The sequence below is a fragment of the Gordionus sp. m RMFG-2023 genome, chromosome 3 (assembly GCF_954871325.1).
Source record: "Gordionus sp. m RMFG-2023 chromosome 3, tfGorSpeb1-WG-v2, whole genome shotgun sequence".
Lineage (NCBI taxonomy): Eukaryota > Metazoa > Nematomorpha > Gordioida > Chordodea > Parachordodidae > Gordionus > Gordionus sp. m RMFG-2023.
Window position 1 is genome coordinate 31199305 of NC_088777.1, and position 25924 is coordinate 31225228.

Genomic DNA, 25924 nt, shown 5'->3' on the forward strand with positions numbered 1-25924 from the left:
GCATTTTAATGTTTTTAATATATAAAATTTTGAGAGACAATATTTGATTATTTTTATATTTTTAAAATAAATTTTAAATATTTATTCGAAAAATATGTCTAGTTCTTTTATTTTATTTTTCCGCTAATTTTAAATTCTCCATCCAATCCAATCCATTCGACATTTTCAAAATTTGAAGTTAGAATAGTATGGGAAACTAGTGCTTTTTTTATATTTTTATTTATATATACCATGATAGTTATCTTCTAGGTGAGATTTAGATTGTTTTGAGGTTAAAGCACTAGTTTCCAATACTGATGTTGTTTTTTGGACAATAAAATGTTATAATTAAATATATAAAAAGAAAAATTATTTTCAATATAAATTGCTTATGTACTATTATATATTAAAAAATATATTATTAATATTAGAAGTAATATTTTTAAAAATTAGCAATCTTAGAAAATATTATTATCCTAATCATCTTTAATCTAAGCTTAAAAAATCCTAAATATTATACATATTTTATATTTTTATTTATATATACCATGATAGTTATCTTCTAGGTGAGATTTAGATTGTTTTGAGGTTAAAGCATTAGTTTCCAATACTGATGTTGTTTTTTGGACAATAAAATGTTATAATTAAATATATAAAAAGAAAAATTATTTTCAATATAAACTGCTTATGTACTATTATATATTAAAAAATATATTATTAATATTAGAAGTAATATTTTTAAAAATTAGCAATGAAAGTGGAACTCATCTTAGAAAATATTATTATCTTAATCATCTTTAATCTAAGCTTAAGATATCCTAAGAGGCCGAGTTAATGGTTAAACAAAATTATAAAATGTCATGCCAGGATTTTTATAAATATCTTAATAACGACGGTAAACGTTTAGTTCCATTATTTAAATCTCATATAAAATATAATTAACTATAACTATTTGACTTTCTATATTTTATAAAATCTTATTTATACATTTGCATAAAATCAAATAAATTTATTTTTTACATTGTAAAATTAATATTTTGAATATTTTGGCAAATCATAAAAATAAAGAAGCAATACAATCTCCTCAAACATGACATCATATTAAATCTTATTAATAATTATCCGATAATAGTAATATTCTTACTTTGGTATTTCTGCAGCATAATTTAGTGAGCCTTTATTAAATTATATTCTTCTGATTGCAACTGCATATTAACAGCATATAGTAGATTTCCTATATGTAAAATTCCTAAATATACTTCTGCCATTTATTTTTGAAAATTATTTTCAAATAGGACAGCTTTTATAATCTATTTATTTTTTAAAGGTTTGTATTTTAAAATTCTACGATGGCGCGTATTAGGAGGAACCTGTCAACCAACATTATGCTGACTCAATTCTGTAAATACACTCTGGTTTTTGCCAAATTCACTGAGGAATTATTAGATCAGAAAGCTACCATGCAATTCATTGGTAATGCCAAATCTGCCATATTTACCATTATATATGGTTAGCTATGTCTTTGGATATTTCATATCTGGAGAAATTTTTTTTAATAGTTTTATTAAAATGACATTAATTTTGTTGAAATAGGGGAGGATCAAGGGAAATGTTTTGATATCTCCTTATTAGATGCATCTGTTAGATTTGCATATGTTTGCACATCTTTCAAATCGTCAAGAATTGACCTTCTGGATTTATATCCTAAAACATTGTTGATAGCCTTGCTCATTTTGTGTTTTACAAAGTATTCTATTCATTTATATTAGTCGTTAAATATTATGGGGAAAGATTCTACCAACATTGATATGTTGAGTAACTCTCTGAATGTTGTACTGCACTCACACGTCTTAAATATTAAGAAAGGTATTTGAGATATATCCAAAAAAAAATATAATATATTAAAGTGGAATGCATGGCACGTGTAACCAATGGGGGAAATAGAATTACCCCTCCTCATATTTGCCAGTTCGTAAATATCATTTTAAGCTAATATAATAAATTTACCCAAAAAATTTCTTGCTAAAACAATTTCCTATTCCCCAAAAACTGAATAAAATGTCTTAAACCATATTATTAATTTTTTTAAATAAAGACTGTAATAGAAATTTTTTTTTCTAAAAAACGCAAAAGGATATTTAAAATTTTTTAATACGGCCATGGTTTTTAAATAAGGGACCGAAAAATATCCAATATAATATATGGCTAAAAAATTAACCTAAACGTCCCCCATCCTTATAAAAATCCTGGATATGCCAGTGGCGCAATGATAGGGAGTGTTTTCATAAGTTTAAAGAAATGTTATAACTTATTTATGGTATATTGTAAAATAAGGAAATAACATCGCTTAATAGTGATATTGCTACATTCCCATTTTGGTAATCTTTAACCAGAGAGAATTGCAAAAAAATGAAAACCCACTAATAAATATATTTAACAATTTTTTGGTGCAATATAATTAGGATGTCGAACCGTTAAAGTATAACGATTAAGTTCTATTTTGGTTCTAGTTTAAAATTTCAAAACAATTTAGTTTAACTCCGATTACTTTTAAATAAATATATAGGTTCGTTCCGGATAAAAACCGACAAAAATTAAGAAAAATAAGTTGAATATCTTTTATTATAAAACAGGATTAAGAATGAAATAACAAATTAATAACATTTTTTAAATTGAATTAGAACGAATTAATAAAATATATTTAATTCAGAGACCTGCAGACCCGGCCTATGTAATTTTTTTTTAAAAAAATACTCCTTCCGGTTCGTATATTTTAAATAGCCAATTATTAGCTGTAAAGATTAAAATTTGATGTAATATATTTTTAAAAAATCCGCGCCGGGTCGAAAATTTTTTTTAAAAAAAATCCGGACTGGGCCTAAATATATCCGAGCCTGGCCGAAATTTTTTTTTAAAATAATAACCCGGGCCGGGCCTTGCAAATGGTACCTCTGCAGGTACTGATTTTATTAAAATAATTAATATTCAATTAAATTATTTTTAAAAAAAAATATAATAAAAAACCGTAATGAACCGAGTTTCGTTCTCTTATTTTAGAATTTTATTTTACGTTATGGTTCCGAACATTATTACGATTAATTTTTTTCGCGGTTCGATTCGGTTTGGTTCAATACCCTGACATAATATTCTGTTTTTTACTCAAATATTAAATTAAAATTAGACAAAACAATTTAAAATTCATTTTATAACTTACTCACTAAATTAAAAATGGAAACAAATTATACGCACATCGAAATGCACAATTTTAAATATGATTTTACAGTTTTTAAATTATTTTCACAGTTTTTTTAAAAAATGCTCAATTGTATACTTATATTCAGCTTTTAAATTATTTTCATAGTTTTTTAAATAAATGCTTAGTTTTATAATTATTTTAACATTTTTTTAAATTAAAATCGCAGTTTTACTAATTTTATCAAGCACCAAACACACTAAATTCGGTACAAGTCTGATAACAAACTCGTGGACCGCGCAAGAGGTTAACTTAGGGCTATGCAACAAAGATAAGGGTTATTGTTTATTTTAGATGATATGAAATACTAATTTTATTAAATATCAGAACTATTACATACAATAAAATTTTACAGATGTAAATAATAAATAATTGTTCATATATTTTAAATTAATTATCGAAATCAATAAAATATGTTGTTGATTATATGGCTTGAAAAAAAATATTATAATATAGATGATTTGCTTATAAAGAAGTGCAATAATTTATAACTGCAATAAGAAAAATTTATAATGTCATTTTTAAATTTGTGAATCGATGGTTTCAAATATAGCAGAAATTTTGAGATTTAAAAATATACAAATTAGATTAAGTTGCTAGCAAATAATTTTATCATTAGGCTACAATGAGTTTATAAATAGCAATGACTATATTTAACCCCTGCTTATAATTGTATTTAATAATGAAGTCTAAATGTATTTAACTTTTATTTAATACCCATGGTTATGTTCTGTTTAATTACTATTTATTAGATATCCATAAAAATTCACTATCTTATAGCCAGTTGAAATATAGTATGTTTAGACTAAACCAGAAAATCAACTTTCACCTAACTCAAAAACTATTATAGATGCTCTAATTTTTTTTAAAGATTAAGAATTGAGCTATACATTGATATTAATTTTTGGTTGATATATTACCTTAAAATGTTTTCTCAAGTTGAAGCAACTAGTTTTGTTTGATGATAAAACCTCCCACATCTTACAGCAAATATATATATTGTGTTAATTTTTTTTATCGAGATTAAAATAATTTGTGAATTAAGGAAAAGGAAATTCCATATCATCATCATTTTCAAGGGATATTCCTTTGTCGATATGATCTGTACCAAAATTATTTTCATTATCATACTATATTGTCAACATTTAAAAAATTTTATTTTTTTGAAATATATTTTGCATATTTTTAAATGTAAATTTAAATTTTAAAATAAAATTAAAAGATTATGATTTTAGAATTAATTATAAAATTGTTATATTAATTTTTGCTATTTATTTAGTAACGAGCAACCGTTATCTCTCTTTTTAAAAAAATGTTGCAGGCTAAAGATATCGATACTAAAAAAAATAGCTATGGAATATCGTGCTAATATAGAACACTGCATATTATATATTTCAAGTTCAGGATTGGAACCGAAAAAAGATTTAAAAAATTGTTTTATTTTCATTCTCTTTTATTTCTGTAAATTCTATCCAACTAGACATTTTGTTAATATGTTGAACCCCCCCCCCAAGACCAAGTCATACCTATCAAAACCAAGAATGAAGACTTTCAGTCAAAACATATTAAAATTAGCTTTTATTTGATACCCATATCAAAAAAATTATTTTTTACACCCCGTCACCCCCCCCCCCCCAGACCGCTCATTATGGGGCAGAAATTGACCCTCAGTTGAATAGATTTTTAGATTAGCTACCGATTGATACCCATATCAAAAAATTATTTTTTACACCCCCCCCCCCCAGACCGCTAATTATGGGGAAGAGATTGACTTCCAGTTGAATAGATCTTTTGATTGGCTATCGATTGATACCCATATCAAAAAAAAATATTTTTTACACCCCCCCCCCCACCACATTAGACCGCCTATTATGGGGTAGAAATTGACCTTCAGTTGATTAGATCTTTTGATTAGCTATCGATTGATACCCATATCAAAAAAAAAATTTTCACCCCCCCCCCTCCATTATGGGGCAGAGGACCTCCAGTTGATTAGATCTTTTTATCGGCTATCGATTGATACCCATATCCAAAAAAATTATTTTTTACCCCCCCCCCCCCCAACCCAGATTGCCTATTAAGGGGTAGAAATTGACCTTCAGTTGAATAGATCTTTTGATTAGCTATCGATTGATACCCATATCAAAAACAATTATTTTTTACACCCCCCCCCCACCACCTCCAGGCCGCCTATTATGGGGCAGAGATTGACCTCCTGTTGAATAGATCTTTTGATTAGCTATCGATTGATATCCATATCAAAAAAAATTATTTTTTACACCCCCCCCTACCCCCCTAGACAGCCCATTATGGGGCAGAGATTGACTTCCAGTTGAATAGATCTTTTGATTAGCTATCGATTGATACCCTATACTAGACATATCTTATATCATAAGGCCAAAAAAACAACATTGAAAATTAAAAAACGCAAAATAAGATTCCTCTTTATCACGATAAAACGTGATAATACCGTATAGTTCTTTATCCTTTAAAAAATTGAAATTTTAAAGGGATCCCTTTAAATCCCGTGAAGATCCCGGATAGTCATGATCCCTTTAAAAATTACGATTGTACATTATTTTCATATCTTTTATATATAATTAATGATTTTGCAAAAAATATATTAAAATAATTTGAAAATATGATATTACAAATGCAAGAATTAGTAAGTCATGTTATAAAATAAAACTAGTTTAAAAAATACCAGAGTTGTTAAAGTAGCGCGCTAACTTTTTTGGTAGCTATAGCTAATAGCGGCTACTTTTTTTGTAATTATTTAATTTTTTATAAAAATATAAAGAAGGTAAGTGTAAACATGAAAATTTAAATATATTATCATAATTAATTATAATTTTTAGGTTTTATTATTTAATTTTAAAATTAAAATATAATTTCAATTTGTAATTTATATTTTCATTTGTATTATAAACCTAAACCACGTGTTAATAATTAAAAATGTCATAGCCTATGGATATCCAAATCGTTGAAAGTGATTCACACAATGATATTAATGAAATGGAAGATACCAGAAAGAAAATGTTTTTAATAGCTATAATACAAATTTCCCATTCCCTAGATTTGAAAAATATAACCAAAACTGGTTTCAAATTTATTTGTTTAAAATGTAAAAAAAAATATTTCCTCAAATCAATCCAGTAGCTATAACCTCAAGAAACACCTAAAGGTAAATTGTCATTTTTACATTCTAATAATATTTATTTTATAAGACTGTTCATGAGATTTAAGGAAATCGAGAAACATCTAAATAATTTTGGCATAGGCGACTCTACATCCAAAAAGACTAATTCAATTCAAACCAAATTAATTAATAATGCAAATGACAATATTTCTCAGAAATTGGTTGAGAAAGTTATTGTTGATTTTATAATTTATACAGTTCAGCCAATGTCCTTAGTTGATAATCCATCATTTACCATGATAATTAAAACTCTATCCCCTGGTACAACAATTTTATGCGCCAGACACTAATGAATAAAATAGCAGATAACTTTAAAATGATGAAAAATGAATCGATAACTTTTCGGCCCGACCTATTTAATTTCGATAAAATTTTGTATGATGAGAGAATATCATTTTAAAGCATCGAATCCAAAATTTTAGCTTCCTAGTACTCATAGTTCCAGAGATATCAATGGTCAAAAGTGCCAAAAATGACCTTTTTTCGAAAAATACGATTTTTTGAAACTGAGATAAGTTAAAAAATAATGATTTTAAAAATATAAGTTATATGTCATTTTGTAACTCTATTAAAGGTCTTTTATTAAATATTAAGGATTTTTTTGAATATAATATTTTCTTATTCTCTAACCTTATATCTATTCATAAAAAAAATATTTAAACTTGGGACAGCAATGGGTTTTTTAGTTATTACGATTTAAAAAATCAAAAAATAAATATTTTTTTCAAAAATAGATGGCGCTCTTTTATAAACAACGTGTTTTGTTATATTATAATTATTATTTTTTAAACTTTTTTTCACTTTTAAACATAAATAATAAGATTTTTCAGCATTAATATCATGAAATGAGATTATTTAGCTGCGGTTATAATCATTTTAAGATATAATAGATAAATTAAAATTCATGAAAGATATTACCTTTTCGGTTTTTCATTAAATTTAGTTTTTTTTGACGCCATGAAAATTTCGTTTTGCGATAAATTATATGTACGCCCAGTAGCCGTTGATGGGCTAACTATTGTTAAAATATTATTTTTTGGTATTAAAAGGATATTTTGTGTAGCTGGATAAACAAAAGAATTTGCTGGTCCTTTAGGGTGAAGAAAATTATTTTTTACTTCATCTCTAATTACATTCACTTCTTGAACAAATCCTAACCACCAATCGTTTTCATATGCACATGTTACATATCCTCTAATCTCATCGATTATCAGATTCTCAATCAAAGGATCTTCACGTGGATATATTGACATTCGTTGCTGTCACCAAAATAACAGGTGGGTAACGGGGGATTGCAAATCATTCTTCCTATAACATCTCTATAAGTTGTTAATGTATCCTCACCATTTTTAGTCAATGTTGCTAATTCACAGCCTAATCATAAGTTTAATATTCTGGTGTATGCTACAAACGCATACACTATGTGTTCCGCTAGCCCCTGCTAATATACAATTTTTTGGTCTTAAGCTAGAAAATTTCGAAAATCCAATGAATTACTCGCCTTAAAATGATTATATAATTCTTTCAAATTATAAAGAACTAACCTTTTTTGAGCGTTCACTCGTTCCCCCTTTCAATGATAGATATGCAATCTTTTTTTCCTGGTAATACCCTACTAACTTCATCACTGCAAAAAATTTTTTTTTAACAATATCAACTGTTTTTTGATTGAAATATTTTGCAGGCTTTCGATTTGGAGTAGAAAGAATTCCCTTTTCTTCTAAAATGATTTTGGAATTATATGCCATATGATATGTAGCGTTGAATGTCATTTTTATTTTATTTGCGCTCAATTAAGAGGCAGAATGGTCAGCAATTGATATTTTTTATTTTTAGATAAATTGGGATATTGTAATTTCATGTTATTGAGTATAACATTATTATCTTTCGTATCCGAATCTGGATTGTTAATTATTATATCTGTAATCGCTTTTGTTATTTTTGCTGCCTTTTTTTGGATAATTTTTTTCGGTTAGTTTTTTTTTCTTAATAGGAGATATTCCTATTTCATTTAAAGTTATATTGATTTTATCTATTGATGTTGATGCTGTTATTTACATATTCACTATCAGAATTTATATTGATATTTTTTTGTGATAACCTTTTACGGCATTTATCACAAATATAATGTTCCGCCTCAATGTTTGGATATTGTGTCATCCTCGTCATGACTTTGCGCAGGTTCTTTTTATAATTAAAGTGTTTAGATTCTTTAAAAGGATTTACGCATTTATATTTATACATTATAAATAATTTCAAGAAGAAAAATAATTAATATCAAAATATTTGTAAATTAAAATTAATTAATATTAGGGCAGGTACATGAAAACTAGCTTTTATCTTTCAACAATTAATTATTATATTTTCTTGTATGAGATATCGGAATCTTAACTAAGGTAATTTAATCATTTATTATAAAAACTAATTTTTACAAATTATCAATATAGCAATAATAATAAGTAGTGATCTGCATCGAGCCTAATTTTTCAAGCCCGGCCCGAACCCGAAATTTTTTTAAAAAAAGTTTCGCCGGTCCGGCCCGAACCCGAAATTTTTTTAAAAAAAGTTTCGCCGGTCCGGCCCGAACCCGATTTTTTTTTAAAAAAAATTTACCAACCCGGCCCGGCCCGAATTTATTTAAATATAGGAATTAATTTTTATAATTATTCAAAATAAAAGACATATGTTATATGTCGTTTAGTTTCAATAAATAAAATCAAATATTTTTATTTATCAAATATTTTTATTTTACATAAAAAATTCAATATAAAATTGATAAATTTATATATATTTAAAAAAGTTTCCAAGGTCCGACCCGACCCAGCCCGAATTCTTTTTCAAATATTTGACAGTAGGAATAGAAATTTTGGTTATAACAATTTTAGTAATGTTAACGACAACAGGAACAGGAATTTTAGTAAAGTTAGAAACAATAACAATTATAATTAACTATAGAAATAATCAGTATAATGATGGTCACTATCAAAATTACAATTATCGATATAACAATAGCAACAGAAACTTACGGAAGTGTGGACAAACACCTGGACCAATTAAGAAAGAGAGAATGCTATAACACATTTGCATACCACGACTTTTCTAAGAAGGACGGAAGTGTGGACAAAAATATTAAAACTAATGATAAAAATATTGTAACACCGATTTCTAGACCGATACGAAGTAGACAAAAACCTATTTATCTAAAAGATTATATAACTTAAAATATTAAAATATGTAAAAATAAATTAAGAACTAAAACACGAAAAATTAAATTAAATACTAAATCGCGAAAAAAAATAAATTGGAAAACGCAAAATAAAAATAAAAACGCTAAAATATCATATAAAAAATAAAAACGCTAAAAATATCTAACAATTTTGTCGATTTATCATCCTTTATTATTCTAACATCCAAATTTGATCAATTCTCTAATTATTCATATATTCCGAAATCCTATTTAATAATGATAATTTTACAACTGGTGATAATAATAATTTTGTAAAATTGACTATATTTATGGTAAATTAATAAATAATAATAAGTTCATAAAGTAAATATTTATTTTAAATATTAGGCCCAAAGCCCGTCCGGGCTGGGCCTAACTTTGCTACTCTCTAATAATAAGTAAGCCTATCAAACGATCTATATAATATTTTTTTCCTGATAGTAATGCTGGAAAATCTTATTATTTATGTTTAAAAGTGAAAAAAAGTTTAAAAAAATAATAATTATAAGAAAATACGTTATTTTATAAAGGAGCGCCATCTATTTTTGAAAAAAATATTTATTTTTAGATTTTTTAAATCGCAATAACTAAAAAACCCATGGCTGTCCCATGTTTAAATTTTTTTATGATTAGATATAAGGTTAGAGAATAAATATTAAATTCAAAAAAATTTGGAAAGCGAAACACCTGGAATTTTTATGTTTAAAATTTATAACGTAAATAAAACTGCGACAATATTATTTCAAAAATATTTAATAAAAAGCCTTTAATAGAGTTACAAAATGACACATAACTTATATTTTTAAAATCATTATTTTTTAACTTATCTCATCAAAAAATATTTTTCGAAAAAAGGTCATTTTTGGCACTTTTGACCATTGATATCTCTGGAACTATGAGTACTAGGAAGCTAAAATTTTGGATTTGATGATTTCAAATGATATTCTCTCAGTATACAAAATTTTATCGAAATTAAAAAGGTCGGGCAGAAAGTTATCGATTTGGTATGGAATTACCCTGCTCTAATAGTAGAGTTATAAGAGATATCATATATATGTACCACGGGAGATAGTTGAACACATAACAGAAGGTAAAAACTTATTTATATTTATAAATTGATCTGATTAAATATTTTTGAATATTTGGGAATCACAGGCCATTGGCTAAACCCTAGAACTTTAAAAAGAAGATCTGTGGGATTAGCTCTCAAAATGTTAATAGGATGCCAGACATACGATGTACTTGCAAATAAAATTATTGATAATCTATCTTTTATTAAAAATATGTATATAAGATTAAATACGCCCTTACCCTCAAGTGCTGGTGTCGAGAGATTATTTAATAAGGCAAAAATTATACTTTCTGATCGTCGCCTTAGACTTGGGGGTGATAATATTGAAATGATTTTATTATTAAAATGCAACAAATTACCATAAATATTTATTTTTATTACATAAATTTTTTTATAATCAAAACTAACTATATATTAATATTTATAAATGTTGATTTTTATATATTTATATTTACTATACAATAACATTATAAGCAAAAAATAAAAAATTTGTTTGTAAATTTTTTTTATAAAAAGTAGCTTTAAAAGTAGCTAATAGCAAGCTACTTTTTTTTGACAAATAGCGATAGGGTAGCGCGCTACTTTTAAAAGTAGCGTTTAACAACTCTGAAATATACATAAATATCACAAACAAGTTGATAAATATTTATTAAAGATAATGAATAAAATAAAACTAGTATATTTTTTTTAGAGATGCCATTTAGCCATATACTCCGAATATAAGCTATATTTAAAAAACACAGAAAATAACCTGCAAATTCTAATAAATCATTTGATTTAATTTTTTTTCTTATTTGCACATTTTTAACTCCAATTAAATATACTACTCTCCCTTCCCTGTTTAAGCTATTAATGGGCAAAAATTAATATTAAAATACCTGGTTATTATAATTTATTCATCAATAAATATTTTATTAATTATTGCAAATATTCATTCTTATGTGTATGATATGTTCTTCACAAATAAATAATAAAAACTCTATTTTTAAACTATTCTAATTTAATTGGTAATGATAATTTAAAAGTATCTTGTATTTAAGATACTCTAATTTAGTAAAAGATACAAGTATCTTTTATCTTTATTTTGAAAAAGATACTAGTAAAGATTTATTTTTTATAAAGAATCTGTATCTAGATTCTTTTTCTGGAGAACCTGCCTTACTCTGGTTGGCATCGACTTATGCATATCATCTAATTTTATATCATTTAGCATTTTTATGATTGTTTTATATATATCATTTTCTTCTTTTATTAAAAACTTAAGTCTTTTGAAATTCGGATCTAGAATTAAGAATACCTTATGTAGTGGCTGCATAATTATCTTTTAAAAGAAATCTTGTTCTGTATTTTAATGTTTTGATTATTATTGTATCACGTTTAGGGTTAACAAAATTTTATTAATTTTTGTTTCCATAGAAAAACTTTATTTATTGTGGGACGAGAATCTGCTCTCAGGTTATACGAGCATTCTTTAAATATTGATAAAAATTTATCTAACTTGCGTATGATACTGATATCAATTGTGGCTAATCTATTTAATTTTTGCTTGCTAAACAAGTACACCTGTATTTCAGAATATTTAAAGAAACTCTGTATCATGATATATACAGAGTTCCATCTCGTTATTCTCGCTATTACATCTTGTTTAAGGGTGTGGCTTAGTTTGATATTAGCTGTATATTGTTTGAAATATTGTACTATTTTTTTTACACCATTTATATTTGATGCTATTTAAGTTAAACAATTGTCAAAAATATAATGCATAATATTATTTAGTATATGGCATATACATGCTAGCGTTTCGTCATATTTGAATGCATTTATAAGATTTGCTCCGTTATCACTCACAACTATACATTTATTTAAGTAATTTTCTACTTCTGTATATTCTCCTAAAATTGAATTGACTACACTTAATTTTGACGTTTTTTTATCCAATTGCCCTTGTGGCCAAAACAAATGTTTTTAATTTAAAATACTTAATGATAATATGTCCTGTAATGGTTAAAAAACTTAGATTTTTATAGTCATCCGTCAAATATCAGTGATTATGGACAAGTAATTATTATTGATCATGCTTTTAATCTTAAATTTTATTTTATGGTATATTTTTGGACCTATAGTATTCATGAGAGTTTTCCGGTTCACAACTTTAATATTTTGTTATCCATATATAACACCAACATTTATCTCTTGGCCTAGCTTTAAGATTCTTCACTTTCTGTTGCATTTAAAGATTGAAGATTTACAAATAAAATATAACTGACTTTTCTGTAAAAAGTTTAGGCAAAATTTAGCATAAAGTCTCGCGATAAAAAACACCTAAACATAAAAAGAAAATAGAACTAACAAAATGATACCGGATGTGGTTTATAAAATGCGGAAGATTTTTAGTTTTCATAAATTATTCTTTTTTAAAAAAGAACTAAATTAAATAAGAAAATATATAATATAATTAAAAAATTGCAAATTTATATTTATAAAAAAACAATTTTAAAAATTAAAATTTCCGTGATTCACGGGAAATTTATGTTCACGCTCGGGGAAAATTTTGGGAAGGCCCGTCACGCCTTGGAATTTAAAATTTATCCACACTCACGCCGTGACACGATGGGTCACGCGTAATTTCACGGCCCGCGCCCACCTCTAATTTGAATCAAAAAAAAATTCGACCAAAATAGAAATACTATGGTAATCAGGGGATGGTGTTTATTCTGCTTTGGGTCCGACCGAATAGACAAAAAATATAACTTAATTCTAGAGATGTACTGGATCTAATTTTTTATCTGGCTGGATTTAATAAAAATATATTCTCTTATACGTAGAATGTAAATTTAATTCAATAAAAATATATTTATATTTATGTTTTTCGTCAAAAATATTTATTTGAACTATTTTTTTTATACTGTCCGGCCCAATCGAGTATTTTTTTTAAAAAGATACTAGTCCGATTGAAAATTTATATTTAAAAATAAATCTGATAAAATCCGAATTTTTTTTATTGGGGGGTTGATAAGTAAGATATTTCAATTTCAACAAACGCGAAAAATTATAAGCGCTGAAGAAAAATATAAAAATGGCGTTATTTTTGAAGGAATATTAATAAAAAACATTGGTAAACAAAATTCAGAATCTTGACCACAGATTCGTACCTAGAATATATATGATTAGACAATATTATTAGGGAATTAAGCATAATAATATAAAATTTATTTTAAGATAAATATGTTTACAAATTTAAATATGAAAATTTTTAATATTAGGATTTATAAAAAAAATATACATTTTCTTTTTTTGTGTTGTAAATACCTTTTTAAAAAATCTTTTAAAGATATAATATACTATTTATTGTAATTTGTATTTTAAAAAAATTAAAACATCTACGAAGCAAAATAATAAGAATTTTTTTAAGAAAAACATAATTGTGTTCCTAAAAGGAACAATAATTAAATTTAAAATATATATTCAGTCGAAGAAATAAGAATTATTAAGTTCAAGTGTTTGTATTTTTATTTTGGGAGCTAAATATTTTAAAAAGCAGTAGTGATAGGCGCAATCCTTTGATAGAAGTAATGATTGATGAGAATATAAAATTGCCGAGGTTTTTATTGTTGAATCTTTTTAGCCTCTGCTATATTGTAAGCAGGTTGCTGTTTATGTTGGTAGAAGGATGAGACGCATGTATAATCCCAAAATATAGATTTGTCAATGACCCAAGGGATAGTGGTCAAAGCGTCAGGTCTTAGACCATCATCAGTTGAAAGAATATGGGGTTCTAGAATGTTAGGAAGACGAGCCTTTTTTTAAAAAATAGGCTTATTATTGATCGAAGATTGGCTTGATAATGGTTTTTACTTTTAATGCAGTTAACCCATTAATCACCAATGTTTGATTTTTGGAACATCAACTTTGGCGTTAAATAACTTTAGTTTTATCATATATAAATTAAAAAATGGTGTGGCCTGTAGAGATCTGCAAAGTTAGGCCCGGCTCCAACGGGCTTCGGGCCGGACTAGGGCCTAATTATAAAAAATAATCGGGTTCGGGCTGAGCCGGGCCTAATATTTTTAAAAAAAAATCGGGCCGGGTCGGACCTTGGAAATTTTTTTAAATATATCTAAATTTATCAATTTTAATATTGAATTTTTTATGTAAAATAAAAAATTTTGATTTTATTTATTGAAACTAAAACATATGTCTTTTATTTTGAGTAATTATAAAAATTAATTTCTATATTTAAATAAATTCGGGCCGGGCCGGAAAAACCATTTTAAAATAAATTTCGGCCGGACTTGAAAAATTAGGCCCGATGCAGATCACTAGTGGACTGTCTATCTTTTTCTTTCTAAAAATGCAAACAAAAAATTTTTTGAACTTATTTTGTAATGCATCAAAAACTTTAAAAAAAATAATTTAGATAAAATTTTAATTAAAAAAAATATATATTCTTAGTAACTCATATCCTTTAAATATAATTCATTAAAATATTAGTCTCAAAGGTATTCATTTCCCAAATATATAAGGTAAAATAATGTTCCATTTTTCAAACATTGGTAAATAACGATATCTAAATTTCAATTGATTTTTTAGATTTTTTATTACTAGCATGGAATACGCTCATTTAAAAACAGCTTTAGACGCATTATTAGAAAATTAGGATGATGAGGAACATGAAATTATTGTATTATCACCAGATAATTTAGGAGACGTCACAGATGAAGAAGATAACGATCAAGATATAGTCAGAAGATGTTGTGGGAGAAGTTGAGATAAATAGTCAGAATACTACTATCTAAGAGAATAAAAATTTCAAATATAAAATGGAAAAAAACATAGTGAAAGGTATTATAATATGATTTCAAAAGAACCAATTCAGTTAGAAAATTCCTTCCCTGATATGTAAAATCCCTTCTAGAGTTATTTCATATGTTTTTTGATGAAGACATGAATTATATTCTAATCAAAAATTAAATCATTCCTTTGACATTCAAGATTTTGATATTTTTATAGATATTATTTTTATAGTGGACATCATATTCTTCCTAAGAAAATTTATATTGGTCTGCAGATGAAGTAGGTTTACATTTTATTTCCAAAAATATGTCTAGAAATCGTTTCCAAGAAATAAAAAGATATTTACAACTGACCAACAATTTTGATATCGATAAAACTCACAAATTAGCGAAGGTCAGACCATTTTTAGATATTATTGGTCGAAATCTATAACAATTTGGGATATTTAAAGAAAATTTAAGTTTGGATGAACAAAATTATGGAAACCAAACTATAAAAATGTACATGCGAGGAAAGCCAGTAAAATTTGACGTAAAAGTCTGGGTTTTATCTTCATCTTGTGGATATCCATGTGCTTTTGATATTTATAGTGGGGATGACTATGAAACTATTCTCTTGGTGAAATAGTGGTGACCAAATTAACAGCTGTTATTTCTAAAGTTCAAGAACATGGACTATTCTTTGATAAATTTTTACTTCCACAAATTTATGCAGAATGCTAGGAGAAAACGGTTTACGTTGTACAGGAACAATCGGCATAAATCGAACCGAAAAATATCCAAAAACTAATGAAAAAGTGGCTGTTCATGCAATGATAGCATGAACTAGGTCGCAACTGAGTATATAGCCTAAGGTCACTCATAGTTGTTTGATGCTTATCACGTTGAAAGAGTTGAATATCTTCAAGATATGAAGAGGAAGATCGATTAATAAGAGATTTCGATATTAAGGGTGGAAATATGTTTTTGTGTTTTTAATATTTTGGGAATATATAAGCATTTATGAATGCTATAAAGGCTCTGGTGGGCTAGAAGTAAATTCAAAATTTATTCCATGTTAAAAATATTGTTAAAAATTTTGGATAACGATTCCTCAGATGGAGGGATATTTGATAAAGGTGAATGAAACCAATAGGAATAAATTATTTAGGTCTGTAATTTTATAACCCGATAATTCAGTGGAAATGCTATAAAGGAGGCAGGATTTCGTTTGAATTTTATTAAGAATGAGTCCAATATTTTTAGAATTGACTTCAAGGAAATTTAAGGTTTAAATTATTTTATGCAGAGGAAGGACCACATAATTCATCGAGATACCAAATATTTAGATCCAAATCGAATTTAGATTTAAGATCATGGATGAGATTATGAATACCAAGGAAAAATAGAATAGAACCAAGTAGGCCCCCTGATGGATGCCTTCTTCAGAGCCTGTGGCATGTTGACTGAATAAAAAAGTAGTTTTAACGCCATAGCATGTCTATAGGAATTTTGAATAATCAGGAAATCTATGATACAAACAACTTAAGAAATGTTTGCTAAATATGTATTGAAAGCATTTTAGGAGGATTTTGAATATAAATACGAATAGCATGTGAAACTATTTAGCATCCTCTCTTAACACTGAATCCTCATTGATACGTACTTCATATAGGCGCATACGCAAGAAAATTTAAGTGAGGATAATTTTAAAAACATTCTAGGAACTATTCAAGAATATTTTTAGTTTCAGAAATTTATTAGAACTAGCACTAGTGACTATCTATTAAATAAATGTTTCCAAAAAGGAACTTTGTAAAAAATGAAAATTTTTTAAGCATTTAAAATTTGATATGTGGCCAGGCCTTATATTTTAAATCATCATTATTAGCTATAAATATTAAAAATAAATTATATTTTAAAAAACCCGGGGCCAGGCCATGCAAATGGTACCTTTGTTTCTGAAATATATATAATGCACAAAAATATTCTCTAGAATTATTGCATATACATAAACTTAAATATTATTCATAAAAAAAAATTTAATTAAAGAAGCATATTATAAATTTATAATATAAAATTCAATTTTTTGAACTAATTTTTCAATAATTTCATCAGCGCTTGGTGTAAACTTCCAATGTATATTAAGATTTCAATCTATTTCCAGAGGGTATATTTCTCAGGTAAGTCTTTATTCTTCTTAAAGAAGAAAATGTTCTTTCGTTGGCAGAAGTATTAATGGGTAGAATTGTCAAAATATATAATTTTAATATGTTAGGAAATAGTCCAAAACGTGTGAAATTATGCAAAGCATTTATAATATTTTTTGGAACATATTGAACTGTAGTTAACCTTTTATACTAGTATACATTTAGCTAGTAACAGAGATACTTTAACAACCTCACAATAAAAATCTGCTATTTCTCTATCAAGATTTGAAAGATTCGAAAAGATTCTGAGATAATGCAGATTTGTAAGTGCTACCTGATAAATCGAGAACTTTTTATTCATTTGAGTAATAAAAGTATCCAAGAGAGGAACAAATAAGTGACCTTATATTAATATTGGAACAATGGATTGCCTTGGACAAATATTAAATTCATAGAAGCTTTTGACTCAACAATAACATGTAATTTATGAAATTCGTCATTTACATTTGCCCTAATTTCCTTAAGTTCAAATATAATTTTTTCACCTATTCTCCTAATCTCGATCAAATCGGTGTCATTTTTTTGAAATTTTTTAGTTTTACAGTTAAAAATTCAAATGATTTAGTGGGTAGAAAAATATAACAAACCGCTATTTCATAGAATAAATAAGTAGCGGATTTATTTATGTTGTGAGTATGAGAAATAAATGTAAATTGAAATATAAATGCAATAGGTAAAAATGATTATAAAATTTAGATTAATAATCATAAAGCAGTAATATATTTAAAATATATTTTAGCCTACATCTGAATTTTTTAGTTTTGGGGGATATATCCCCCTGCTCCCTCCCCATTGCGTACGCGCCTGAGTTAATAAGATAAGACCATAGGTTTTGAACAGTGTCATGATTATTTTTGATAATAATCTCTTATATATTAAGCCAATTGCGATAGGGCGAATGCCTCCGCAAGATTTTTGTTTATTAATTAAATTATAAACAAAAGGATAAATTTTTTAAAAAATATTTATAAATCTTCATCTTTTTAAATGCATAAATATATTAATATTTTTTTAAAGAATCAAGAACTTGGTATTTTACTCGAACCAACAGGATCCAAATATAAAGACCCGCTCTGGTGCATCTCTACTTTATTTGATTATCGATTTAAACAAGTGGGGTGGTCACTTAGGATATTATAAATTTGTATTATGTATTAGCTTAGAATTAATAAATACTTTGAGGAAACTATATCGTTGACCATTTGAGGAGATAGGCGGAATATGAAAAAGGTTTCTTGTGTAACTGTTTTCTCGTAATTGTAGGGTACTATGTTATTTTTTTAAAAAAGAGGTAAATAATTAAATTTAATATTCAATATTAATTTCGAAAATAGAAAAATATTATTATTGGCTGTTAAACATACCATATCATAATAAAAAACTTAAAAGTATATGACAATTATAAGGAAAGAATGTACAATGAAAAAAATATGGAATAGTTCTATAACAACCACATGTTCCAAATGTAAAGTTGGTTTAGTGTTAATTTTTATGTATATCGTAAAAATTCCTTATGAATGCTTATATTTTATAATTTTATGATTGAAATATACAAATTTGAATAAAATATTAATTGTATTCGAAATATAATTATTCTTCAAATGATAATTTTTGAAAATAGACTTATCTGTTATCCTGTCCTCATCCACCTCGAACAAGATAATTGTAGCATTTATCCGTTAAATGCCTTTTCTTCCGGAAAAACGTGTCCAAATGCCCTGCGAATGTTTAAAATCTCGGAAAACTGTCGAGAATCATAAAATGTCAATTATTTCTAAGAAATTATCAGTTAGAAGAGGAACATAATGAAAATATAAATAAAATTCAAAAGTTGATAATGATAAACAACCAAATCATATAATAATTATAATACGAGCTACAAAAAACCAAATCCCTGCCACTCCTGCGCCGGAAACCATAGAAGGAAAAATTGTTTTTTCCACTTGTTATAAATGCAACAAAATTGGGCACATTGCTCGAGTTTGTAGAAAAGAAATAGTGAATTTTATGAATAATAAAACAAACGAATATAATCCAGAATTTTGAGTAAAATGTTATGTATTTCTAATATCTCTTTATTTTTTGGACTATCTGGTCGCATAAATTTACCAATATTTTATAAGTATCACATCCTATTGTTAATAACAGGGATTTTTCTTGTGATGATGTTAATTTTGGTTGTGTTTTTAAATTCTTTAAATAAGTCGTACCAATCTTTGTAACACAAGTTTATATCAGTTAAACTTTTTATCGACTGCGCCATTTTTTTTATTATTGTAAATGCGCGACCACACTTTTTCATTTATCTAGAATTTTTGAGTGTAGTATTCTAACTCCTCCTCCTTTTTGTTCCCCCGTTCAAATATTTGGTCTAACAATCCTCTAGATTTTATTTTTAGTAGTATTTAAGCCGGACTTTGTTTAATTTCTGCCCCTGGTGTATTTCTGTAATTGTAGGGAAAAATAGCTAGACTTATCTTAGGAAATCCGAATCTGGCAAAAATATTTCTTAATATTTTTATCGTGCTTTCGGTTGTAGTACTAGTCATGGGAACTATTTCAAGCTAGCGACTGCTAGCATCTATCACTACCAACCAATAATGATTTTGAAATGGTCCAGCATAATCAATATGTACTCGGTGCCTTGCAATTTTGTGGTCTTTTGAGGCATATCGTGTTATTCCTGGCATTTTCTACATTTTTCGACCCATGTCAATATCTTGGTTTATATTAGGTTACCACATGTATTGTCTTGCTCTCATCTTCATTTTTACCATTCCAATATGTACTTGATGTATCATGTCTAACACGTTGTTTCGGTATTGTTGTGGTATCATTTTAGTTCTCCACAATAAACAACCTCTCTCTGTTGTAATTTCCTCTTTCTTTTGGCTATACTACTTTAAACATGCATCATAGTTTATTGGCCATCCGTCTATTATATACCTGATACTTTAGAGAGTACATCATCTCGCATTGTTTCTCTTTCAATTTCGTTTGCATTTAAAGGTGTTTGTTCTCCCACCTGTATTTGAAGTGTTTATTCTTTTGATATTGGGGTTCCCTTTATAGGTAATCGAGATAGCATGTCAGCATTGGCCAGTTGTGGATTACTTTTGAATTCTATTTCATATTGGTAACCTGCTAATAATAAGGCCCATCTTTGTATTCTGACAGTAGATGTTGTTGGAATATCTTTTCTTGGATGAAATAAACTCATTAATGGCTTGTGGTCTGTTTGTAATGTGAAATTTTTTCCATATATAAATTCTATTTTGTAACCCCATATATGATGGCAAGAACTTCTCTTTCTATTAGGCTATAATTTTTCTCAGCTGCATTTTGTGTTCTTGAGGCGAATGCAATTGGACTCTCCTTACCCCCCTCTATATGTGATATTACTGCCCCAATTCCTATGACTGACGCATCTGTTGCTAATATAATGGGTAATTTTGGATCATAATGTTGTAATATTGGAGTACTACTTATTTCTTGCGTTATTTTTTTATACGTGTCTTTGCATTCATTAGTCCATCTTCAAGCAACTTTTTAACCCGTTACTGGTTAACGGTGCATATATGCACCACCTCCTATATACCTTATTTTAACATAGTAGTTTTTTTTTTTAAATAATAAAAAAGATTTTTATATAGTTCAGACATTGTACTTCAAAACTGGAAAAGAAAAATATGAAAAAAATATTTTTTTATGCCCCTAAGAAACCCTCAAACTTTGCGAATTTATGAGGTCTAAAATGCAAAATTTTCTAAGTGATCTCACGAGCATATTATAAAATTATTTCGATGAAAACTAGTGTGTATATATTCTTTATAGATATATCAATATTTATCAATCATTTTTGAATTTTTAAATAATTAATATTTTAGTAGGTAACCACATAAAGTTGACTGGTGCATATATGCACCGTTAACCATCTAGCAGTATATATTATTTAAAAAAATTCAAACAAATGAAATTTAACATAATGAATTATAATTTTTTATATTATACTTAAAACCACTACCGTCACTAAGGGTGGGAAAGGGAGGGGTGGGTGGCTCGAGCCCCTTAAGAATTTTTAAAAAAAATTTTATACCCAAAAAAGACCTTTTGAAAATAATTAAAAAAAATTTTTTTCCCCTGAGATTAAATCGAATAATATATTGTTCCTATTATAATTTTTTATCCCGATCAAATTATATGAAATTATTAGGTTCATAAATATTCAAAAGTTTAAAATTATTTTTAGCCTCTTCCTTTCTGAAGATTTTATTTTATTTATATAAAATATTATGCACCTGTTTTGTCAATTCAATCAAAATTATCAAAATAATAGATGACTAATAAAAAAATCAAGATTCTACGAAAATAATTTGTCTAGATATTTAATTTTTAATAAATTTTTTTAATGAAACGTTTTCTAACAATTGAACAAGCGCTTGCTCAACTTTTTGAAGAGGAACCAATTGAAGAAAGAGATATGGTTATAATTCCGCCAAACCCCTCTGCAGTTAGTGATGAAGAAGATTTCGATGAAAATGACTTAACAAATGTCGGAGTTTTGCCTTCAGATACAGCTGGAGAATTGGAGATTCATAATTCAGTTGATGACGACCTTCCAGAACCATATTCTACAAGAAGCTATTCTCGAATTTCTCACAATTTAAAATGGAGAAAAACGGATGCAATATATTCTTCAAGCCCTTTCAATGGAGAAAAGGAAGATGTAATAAAACTTGAAAATGATTTACATGGTAAAAGTCCATCAGATATATTTTGTTTAATTTTCGACGAAGACTTATATTCCCTAATTGTAAAACAAAGTAATATTTATGCTAAACAAATGAATAGACCTAACATATGCATAACCATCCAAGATATTCAGAGATTTATTGGAATTCTATTATTTACTGGATATCATTCTCTCCCACAAGAAAGAATGTACTGGTCTAATGACAGCGATATTTCTATTCCAATAATCCGGGATACAATGACCCAATTACAATTTCGAAATTTGAAATATAATATCCATTTGGCAGACAATACTAAAATAGATATACATGATAGATTTTATAAAGTTAGGCCTTACATTAATATATTGAATAATAAATTTCAGCAATTCGGAATTTTTAAACATCATTTATCAATAGATGAACAGATGATACCATATCGAGGAAGACATTCTTGCAAAATGTTCATAAAAGGAAAACCAATTAGATTCGGATACAAGTCTTGGATATTGGCCTCTTCCGACGGTTACGTATTCTCATTTGATATATATCAAGGAAAAAGCGAAAATAAATATGAATATGGATTAGGTGGAAATGTAATCATAAAATTATTAAAGGCATTGCAAAAACCAAATTATCATAAAATATATTTTGATAATTTCTTTACATCATTTAAACTCTTGTCATACTTAAAACAAATGGGATATTTTGCAACTGGAACTGTGAGGGACAATAGAATAGAGCATTGCCCAGTTGAATCTATAAAGGTTGTAGCAAAAAAAGAAAGAGGATATTATGATTATAGGTTTGAAAAATTAAACGAAATATTTGTAGTTCGTTGGAATGATAATTCGGTGGTGACCGTTGCATCGACATGCCACACTATCTCTTTGCTTTCTAATGTTTCAAGGTATTCTAAGAAAATATCTTCTAAAATAAAAATTCCTCAGCCAAATATGGTAACTGCTTATAACAAACACATGGGTGGAGTTGATCTATGTGATAATCTAATATCTACATATAGAATAAAAATAAGAGGAAAAAAATGGTGGTGGCCAATATTCACCAATTTTATTGATGTAGCTTTGGTAAATTCATGGAAAATCTGGAAATTCGTGAATCGAGATGACAAGAAGAGTTTGCTTGCATTTAGACGAGAAGTTACTAACTACCTCCTTCGAACGCCAGTAAAAATTGAAAAAAATTCAAGTACAGGTCACGCCAGCCAGTTTGCATTACAGTGTGAAAACCCTATTGATTCATCTGGACATTATTTATCCAAAATTATAGATGGAAAAAGACGAAGATGCAGATATTGCCATACGCACTCAAGATATATGTGCCAAACATGTCAAATCGCACTCCATATTAAATGTTTCAAGGATTTTCATAATATATAAACATTTTCTCGTTTTTATTATAAATTACAAAAAAAGAATAAAGATATTTGTTGTTTTTTTGATCTTATAGTATTTTATATAATTTTTATCTTTTTTAACCTCTTAATGGTTAACGGTGCATATATGCACCAGGCTAGATTTTCTATTTAGGATTATTTTTTTTGGCTGATTTTTTTAGAATATCATATTTGAGCATTAATCAATATAATTTGAAAAAATTGAGCATTTTTATCCACTAGAAAAATCTTGACCATTAATGGGTTAATAATTTGTATAATGATTTTGGTTGCAAAATTTGAAAAAAATTTTGAATGTTGCTGACCCTAGAAATGACTGTAGTTTCAAATGTTCTGGTGCTTTTTTTACTGCCTCAGTATTTTTTTCAGTAGTTGTAATCCCGTTTTTTGAAATATTGTGTCCTAAGTACTCGACATTTTGTTTGAAAAATTTACATTTTTCTATTTTTAGCTTGATCCCATTTTCATCTAGACATTTTAGTAACTTTTTTAAATGTTTCGTACTTCTCTCTATTTTTCCCCGTTATTCTAATATCATCAAATAACAAGCTACTCCTTCAAAACCTTTTAATAAATTCTCGATGGCTCGTTGAAATATGGCTGGAGAAGACGATATACCAAAAGGTAGTCTTGTATATTTAAATAATCCTCTATGCGTATTGATTACAAGATAATTTTAAGACTCTTCCCCCACTTAAATTTGAAAATAAGCATCTGATAGATCCAATATTAAAAATTCTTCTCCTTTTCCCAAACTGGCTATTCTTGGTATTGGGTATGAATCAATATTAATATTTTGATTTATAGTTCTTTTAAAATCCCCCAAATTCGTAATGTTTTATCTTTCTTTTGAACAATTACTATGGGTGATACATAAAATGAATGATTAATTTTTTCTATTACTCCTATTTTTAGCAATGTGTCTAAATCTTCTTCAACTTTATCTTTTAATACGTATTGTATGGGACGTGATTACCGAAAATTGGTTTCTTGTTTTCAATATATATTTGTGCCTTAAATTCTTTCAAGCAGCCCAATTCTTTGGTAAATAATTGAGGATATTCATTTTGTATATTAATGATATTTACTTTCAGGTATTTCAGTCATTTTAGGAAATTTAGTTATCCAGTTTCTTCCAATGAGATTTTTGGTATATATCCTTTTGTAATTGGTAGTTCTAATGTTCGTCCTTTACATTGTACTTTTACTACAGTCACCTAATAGTGATATATTGGTTCCTCTATAGTTTTTAAGATTTAGCATGCAATTTGTTAATCCAGGACAATTAAGTTTATTTTTCCAATCTATTTCGTTAATTATTAAACCATAAAACTTTATAAATTATAAAAAAAATCTGAGATGAAAATTTCATGGATATTTTATAAAATTTTTAAATAAACTTTATAAATGGCGTAAAAAAATTATTAATTGAATTCATTTTACACTCAGTATAAGTCAAAAAAAACAATTTATCTTGTTTATTCAATAAAAAATTTTGAATTTTAACATTTTGTATATTCAATTCTTCATTCGAATGCCGCATTAGCACATTTTTAGCATGAATATATAATAGAGAAAAAATTGTTCTTGAATTGTTTAGAGTTCGCTAAAATTTTCATAGAAACGCTTCTGTTAAATAAATAAACTAGTCGGATAAATATATAGAAAGTTGCATCTGGGCCATTTCATCGATATTTTGTGTTGGTAAAAATATTCCTGACCCCCCTCCCCCCCCCCAAAGCCTAGAATCGCCCATTAAGTGGGAGAGGTCATAGATTTTTTGATTAGGTATCGATTGATACCTATATTGAACATACCTACTTTTATAAGGCCAAGAAAAAACTAAGCCAGCGGATGATTATAAAGTCATATGATTGAAAATAAATAATATTGGATGAATATTGGTATAAAGAATACCATTGGTTGAATATTCTTACAAAGAATACTATTGGATAAATATGATTGACATTTATTGACGATTTTATAGGATCGAAAATTTTAAGAATTGCAGAATAATGAGATTAAGCTTGAAAATTTAAACTAATATAAAATCATGAAATTATATG

General features: G+C 27.0%; 1 protein-coding gene across 4 annotated transcripts in view; it reads right to left on the minus strand.

Moving 5' to 3' along the window:
- The window catches only part of LOC135927549 (putative uncharacterized protein DDB_G0282133), a 63173-nt gene that overhangs the window by 18689 nt on the left and 18560 nt on the right, over positions 1 to 25924 (minus strand). For 3 of the 4 annotated variants that reach the window (XM_065463598.1, XM_065463597.1, XM_065463596.1), the window contains exon 4: positions 18888 to 18978. In XM_065463598.1, coding sequence (XP_065319670.1) covers positions 18888 to 18978 — 91 coding nt within the window. Of the gene's footprint in view, positions 1 to 18887; positions 18979 to 19334; positions 19389 to 25924 lie in introns of those variants that run through there. The other variant, XM_065463599.1, reaches the window with a different exon arrangement.